Raw genomic sequence first — 7,718 nt, 5'->3', positions numbered from 1 at the left:
CACCACCACCACCGCCACAACCACCACCACCACCACCACAGCTTCACCGTCAACTTCTACAACGGACGCCTCTGCCACCACCACCACAAATTTCGCTGAAGCGATTAAGACAGAAAAGAAAGATTCTTAACTTTCACTGCCCAACAAATAAAAGACACGGTTAAACTATAGTAGACAGACAGACAGATAGAAACAGACAGATGGATAGATAGATACATTTCTTTTATTAGCCACACAGGGCTCAACAAAGATGGGACAAATACAATGTAGAGCTTTTCTTTTTGGGAGGGGGAAGGAAAAAAAATAGGGAAATAGATAGATAGATAGTTATATAGATGGATAGATAGATAGATGGATGGATGGATGGATGAATGGATAGATTAGATAAATAGACAGATAGATAGATAGATAGACAGATAGATAGATAGATAGATAGATAGACAGATAGATAGATAGATAGATAGATAGATAGGGAAATAGATAGATAGATAGATAACGTTCTTTTATTAGCCATACAGGGCTGTACACAGAGGGGACAAATACAATTACTCTTTTACTTGTTTCAGCCTTTAGTCGAGAAAATCGACGCGAGGACCCACTCTTTGGAAGCCCAGCACCTATTCCATCGGTCTCCCTTGCCGAACCGCCAAGCCAACATGCAAATACTACTTTCTCTGATAACCTTTCCCATTATTCCTCTGGGTACACAATATGAAGTTTCTGCCTACACATTTCCTACAAATCAAGCAAGATCACCTACCTAAAGTGGGTAGGGTCTTGTCTGTTTTCTGAGACCTTGGTCTTTGCTGGATTAACCATAAGGCCCTTAAATTCCAGGTTTTACTTCCACACCTGGAATTTCTCCTCTAGCTCTGATTTGGAATCTACTATGAGGGCAAGATCATCACACACACACACACACACACGTTGACATACATTCATATCTATCTACATGCATACACTGCCCTCTACTAAATTTCCTTTTGTCACTAGTTAAAATTAATGAATATTGCTCTTATCTCTATTCATGTTGAAGATGAAGATGAAACCAATTTATCTGTGCCAGAGTTTGATGGGCTTTGGAAAGAATGTGATTTTCTCAAGAAAACTAATGCATCACTTGAGGAGCAAACTGTTTTCGAAAATAGATCAACAAAGGTAAGATATAGAAATATGTTTCATGTTATGACATTATTGTTCATTTTTGTACATCATCTGTGTGGGTGGCAACGGAGAGGGGGCTTTAATCTTATGTTGTTGTTTTTTGTAGCTGTTGATGTGTAGTCTCTGGGTTAGCTCAGACATACCAAAAGATAATTCTATTTTGCCATGAGAAAGAAAAGAAGTTTACTATTTCAGACAGAACTCTTTCTCTAACAAAGAGTACTGACTGAAATGTTAAACTTCTCTTTCTTGTAGCAAAACAATTTATTCTACTTTGCAAACCTTTTTTTAAAAACAAATATAAAAAGATATGTCTAGCATAAAAGCCTTTTATCTATATATATTTTATTGCAGGAAAACATGAAGAAGACTCTCTCAAAGGCAGACATTCCAAGTGACAAATCTCCAGAAACAGTCACTACTGCTTTTCATGGAAAACCAGATGTTATTCATTTCAAGGTAAGAGTTAAGTGTTAATTTATGTTGTGAAGATATATGTGGTTGTTTAGCATGTGTTGTTGATAAGGAAGTTTTGGATTTTAGTGTTTTTTCTAATATATTATTAGTGTCAGTTTATAATATAGTATGATGCATCTTGTTTTGCTTTAAGAGATTTTTTTGATTATGTGTTCAAGTGCTCTATACTGGATGTGATTTGTGTACTTTTAGTAGAGGTAATGCATAATGTGTCTGTTGCCTTGTATTTTTGTTTGTATTCATCAAAAACTTGGTCTCTTTGCAGTCTGTTGTCAGTTAGTGCTTGTTTTATTCTGTCGATTTCACTATGTAAATGCTTTCCTAAATAATGATTTTACCAACGACATTTTGTAGCTATGTATGTATTCACTATCTCTGTATAGATACATGCATTTGTTTATGCTAAAATATTCAGATATTATATGATGGCATCTTTGAGTATTTCCACTTGTGCGGGGAATTTCACGTATACACACATCAAATTTCCTCTTTTTTCTACAGGACATTGAAGTTGGCAAAAGCTATAGAAAAAGAACGGTGATCACCAATGTGTCCAGTAACGTAAATTACATAAGATACAGTCATGTGACATCAAAAATGAAAGACTTTGTTGATATTGAGTAAGTGAACATCATCTCTTCTTCTTTTGATGTAGTTGTAAAATGGCTGTGTTGTAGAGCTACTGAAAATTTGGGTTTTTTTAGTTGTGTGTATCTACCTATGTTCTGAATTCAAATCCTATGGCAATCAATTTTGCTCTGTGTGTTTCTAATATCATAAAAAAAAGTTCCAGCCAATCGCGTCTTTTTTTTTTTCTTTCTTTTTTTTTCAGATTTCACCCACCAGGCCTTTTGTCTCCTGGGATGGCTTGTGAACTATTTGTCACCTTTAAACCTTTGGTAAGATTTGTTTATTGTCAAGAAAGTTAAAATCAGTCCCACACATCATGAATGTACACTGCTCTGTTCCACACAACTAACACACTTTATTGAAGCTTTTAATCCACTTAAGAAAATCTACGAATATTACAACTTGTTTTTCATATCAGGCCTTTGTGTCAGGTCATGATAAACCATTAGTTTTCCTGATATTGTACTCAATAAAGATTGAAATCTGGATAAAATTTTTATGTTATAGGAAAATTAATTTGACATTTTCGGACTGTTCTTTGTTTTGAATGAGAAAACAATTATTTTACACTGCTCTCAAATGAAGAGATAATCTTGAAACATCAGATTCTTCTTCCAGTGACATACAAACTTATCCAAACTCAAGAATATAGTTTTTTTTGTTTTTTTTTTCAATATGGACCACCGCACATTTTCATGAGCTCCATTTCTTTTGTAACTAATGTATAGTCCTTGTTTGTCAGATAAACCAAAACATAACAGGAGAAGTGAACCTTGAAACAAAGACTGGAACATTTCAGATATTCTTAAAAACTTCCATAAAGAAATGTCAGGTAAACTTTTTTTTTTTTTTTTTAAACTTTTTATGAAATTTCAATCAGCTAATGTGTATGAAGGTTTATATTATTATCTGTTGTTCTTATCACCTTCATAGCCATCATTCTTAGTATCATCGTTATCATTAATGCAGCTCCCTACAACATATGTGTCACTATACTGACACACCTGTTGGGGGTCTGCACAGACAGTTTTATGATTGCAAGATATTGTATTGCTGAATGTGTAATTGAATGTGTAATTCATCCTTTCGGGGTCGATGAATTAAGTACCAGTTACGCACTGGGGTCGATGTAATCGACCTAATCCCTTTGTCTGTCCTTGTTTATCCCCTCTATGTTTATATCTCCTTATGGGCAATAAAGAAATATGAATGTGTAATTGTATGTGTACTGATATGTTGATAGCAAACGGTGGAGTGGCAGAAACAATACACTTTCAGCATTTAATTCAGTCTTCTAGGTTTTGAGTTCGAATCTTGCCAAGGGTGATTCTGACTTACTGCCTTCCTGAGCAAACAAGGCAGAGAGCATTAGAATCAGTAACAGGACTGTAGTGGTTTGACGAAGAGTCAATGAAGGGCAGCATCACGAGACTAAACCTCATGAAGGACATCACAAAGGACCAAAATAACTGGTCAGATTCTATGCTGGGAAGGATTTGCCCAAGTATGGAACAACATATAAAAATGATGATAGTGATGACAATGATGCTTCTGACAACAGTGGCAACATGATGTGGGATATAAACAAAGGCACTGAACATTAAAAAAAAAAAAAATATTTCCAGCCTTTATTTTGTCACAAAGTTATTTTGTTGTTGCTTGTCTATGTATTATATTTTGTGTTTTATTTGTAATAATTTATGACTTTTTTCAGCTGAAGATTAACACATCAACTGTGGACTTTGGCCAAACTGTCATTGAAGAGATCCATAAGAAAAGCATCCACTTAGAGAATGATGGAGCTTTGGGTACAAATTATACCTTCATTTGTAAGTATCTGTACCATAGAACATTTTGGAGTACACTACCATCATCATCATCATCATCACATCTGTTTTCTATGACAGCATGAGTTGAAGGAGTCACCACGGTTCATGTCTTATTTACAACCATCATGCAATCGCAAGACATGGGTTCACGTACACACATATATGATGGGCTTCTTTCAGTTTCTGTCTACCAAATCCACTCACAAGACTTTGGTTGGCCTGGGCCTATAGTAGAAGACACTTGCCCAAGATGCCATGCAGTGAGACTGAATCTGGAACCACATGGTTGGGAAACCAGCTTCTCAGCCGTACAGATTAGATTGATCCCAGTATGCAACTGGTACTTAATTTATCAACCACGAAAGGATGAAAGGCAAAGTTGACCTCGGCGGAATTTGAACTCAGAACTTAAACACAGACGAAATATCTCTAAGCATTTCACCCAGTGTGCTAACGGTTCTGCCAGCTCACTGCCTTACTTGTGTAAAATACTGAAAAAATCCATTCTTCAGAATACAGGTAAGGGTTGACAACAGAAAGAGTGTTGTCTGGCTATAAAGTTGATCCTCAAAATCAATTCCCATTTAAACCATGCTTGTATAGAGAACCAGATATTAAATGAATGAACAAACAAATTAATAATAATAAACAAGTAATTTAATGGCTTAACTAATTACCCAGCCGTATTATATCAACAGCGAGTCTAGTGTTTGTTTCTTTGTGCTTTCATGCTTATCTGAAGCAAATATTGTGGCAGTCGTTTGGGGCTGTGGGTTTACTTTCACATACCCGATCCACTTGGTTACATCTGCTGTATCAGATAAGATTGCATACATTATTAAGTATTTCGTTTCGCACCATTTAAAACAATTTTACTGTGTTTGTGTTTGTTGTTATCTCATATTCCATGAAAAAAAAAAAAAATAAATAAAACTTAACAAAAAGGCATTTGTCTGAAATAGAAGTATCAGTGTTATAAGATTCTCTTTTCAACAAAAGTAAATTATTCAACCTTAGTTTTATTATTATGATTATGATTATTATTATTATGATTATTATGATTATTATGATTATTATGATTATTATGATTATTATGATTATTATGATTATTATGATTATTATTATTATTATTATTATTATTATTATTATTATTATTATTATTATTATTATTATTATTATTATTATTATTATTATTATTATTATTATTATTATTATTATTATTATTATTATTATTCATGAAGGTGGCAAGCTGGCCGAATCATTGGCATGCTGGATAAAATGTTTCGTGGCATTTTGTCTGTCTTTAAGTTCTGAGTTCAAATGTTGCCAACTTCAACTTTGCTTTTCATCCTTCCAGGGTCAGTGAAACAACTACCATTTGAGCACTGGGGTTGATGTAATTGACTGGCTTTAAGATCTCCTATTTGGAGTAGGTAATAATTACTACCAAGCAATTGGCTCACCACCCTCTCTAAATGCAGAGAAAATTTCAATCAATCAACAAGTTATGTTGTATTTTATTTAATATACACCTTTATTTGTCTTTGTTGCTCAAATATCTACATCTATGGGTACATGTGTTTGTTATGTGAGTAAAAGGAATTCTATGGAGAATATTTCTATGTTTCATATTTTTAGGCAACATTTACAAGACCACTTAGCTGTTTAGCATATAGTTGCTCAACACACTCCAACCCCAGATGTTCTATCTCCTGTTTCATCCTTTGCTATCACTACAACACAAGCCTCTGTTTCTCAGAACTGTTTAGTCTCATGAACCTAATTTCAGAGCAAAATAAAATACATATGGTTATGACTCAGTATATTTGTTATCTAAACCAAAGAAACATTATTTTTGTCAAAAAAAAAAAAAAAATGGATGATCAGGTTCAGTTTTTAGTTAAACAATGAACATATCTTGTTTCCCTGTGATGAGTAACTAGCTATTATTATAAGCAATTTTTCTCAGACATTTCTTGTAACAAAATTTACATTCTTGACACAACACACAAGTAAACCCCTCTTAAAATTCTCGAATACCTTAAATTCAATACTATGTCAGCAATATCTTTAACTCAATAGAAATAATTGTTTTAAATGAAATAACTCACTCCAATTTGCTTTCATATCAGAGCAAAGATCAGTAGCTAATGGCTAAGGAGATGTAGTAAATCTTCACAAACTCTTGCCCTTGCCAAGTGAGAACAAACATCTATTTGTAAGGTTGGTGTTGGTACGTAAGATACTTAGCTGTGTTAGGGAGGGGGAAATCAGGTTGGAGATATCAACTGTGACCATACTTTTATATTTAATTCTATGAAAGAGAAAGATTCCTCGCCTTTACTGTTTGTACTGATCTTCATTGCTGTCATTTGGCCTTTAAATAAACTTGTATAATTTATGTCAGTCAATTTACACTGCAGCTTTGTAAAGAAAATACTTTCCTCTTCTTATGTAAGGAATTTTGTTAATGTATAAAATATCTGCGTGTGTATAACACATGTCTACGTACAAGAGTTTTATGTAAATATATACATATATACACACACACACATATACAAACATTCATATACACATTGACTATATTCAATTATTTTGTTGCTTCCCAACCACATTGTTCTGGGTTCAATCCCACTGTGTGACACCTTGGGCAAATGTCTTCTACTATAGCCTTAGGCTAACCAAAGCCTTGTGAGTGGATTTGGTAGACTGAAACTGAAAGAAGCCCATCACACATACACACATACATATATATATGTACGTGTGTATAACCAGATGAAATGAACTACTCCATAGGTAAACGAGAACAGTGGATATTGATGAAGCATTCAGCATTTTGTAAAACTTTACATCTTAAAGGGATTTTCTCTGGACAAAATTCCACAGCTAATATGTTTATAAACAAAAGACATACATTAAGTATATGACACCAGTAAACTATACTTGGTATATATGCAAATATTAATCAGATCTATCAATATTTATACTTTTTTTTTATTTTCCAGCTGAGAAGATGTTTTTAAAGACTAAGGTAGGGGTCTCGCTATCATCTCCCTTTTCTCTATTTTCACATCATTACATGCAATTTGCAACAAGCTATCCTGTATGTGTGTGCACATTATATATATTATTTTAGTATTTTGTTGTGTCTAGGGAGGGTCATTCTCTTTTAGTGCCTTATTATTTGACACACTCACCAATTCAGTTTCTACTCATTTACTTCTTTACTTTTTCTAAAATTTCCGTTGCATCTTGCAACCTTTTCAATAGTCATTGACTCTGTCCGTTATCCAAGCTGCATACTTTTTGTTTGTGCACAAGTGTGTGGGTCAGTGTGTGTGCGCATACACATATGTATGTATGTGTATGCATATATATATGTGTGTGTGTACGTTTGTATGTATCAAGAAAGTTAACTGAGTTATGTTCCTCTTCTATAGATAATAGGAGTCCTATGTTTTTAAAGAACCTAAAAAATTTTTTCCTATATTTTTCTGTCTTGGCTTGAGGGGTTAAACAGAGTGAAAAGTGCATCATCCCTTTTATATATATATATATTTATACTCACTCACTCTCTCTCTCTCTCTCTCTCTCTCTCTCTCTCTCTCTCTCTCTCTC

General features: G+C 33.9%; 1 protein-coding gene across 3 annotated transcripts in view; it reads left to right on the top strand.

Annotated features, from left to right (window-relative positions):
- Positions 1–7,718, top strand: part of LOC106876520 (cilia- and flagella-associated protein 74) — a 59,473-nt gene that overhangs the window by 19,949 nt on the left and 31,806 nt on the right. For all 3 annotated transcript variants that reach the window (XM_052976867.1, XM_014925100.2, XM_052976868.1), the window contains 7 exons: positions 1,037–1,158; positions 1,519–1,623; positions 2,143–2,261; positions 2,474–2,540; positions 3,014–3,103; positions 3,986–4,100; positions 7,106–7,131. In XM_052976867.1, the coding sequence (XP_052832827.1) occupies positions 1,037–1,158; positions 1,519–1,623; positions 2,143–2,261; positions 2,474–2,540; positions 3,014–3,103; positions 3,986–4,100; positions 7,106–7,131 (644 nt within the window). The remainder of the gene's footprint in view (positions 1–1,036; positions 1,159–1,518; positions 1,624–2,142; positions 2,262–2,473; positions 2,541–3,013; positions 3,104–3,985; positions 4,101–7,105; positions 7,132–7,718) is intronic.

Source organism: Octopus bimaculoides, chromosome 26 (genome assembly GCF_001194135.2).
Source record: "Octopus bimaculoides isolate UCB-OBI-ISO-001 chromosome 26, ASM119413v2, whole genome shotgun sequence".
NCBI lineage: Eukaryota > Metazoa > Mollusca > Cephalopoda > Octopoda > Octopodidae > Octopus > Octopus bimaculoides.
This window is presented reverse-complemented; position numbering and strand designations above follow the sequence as displayed.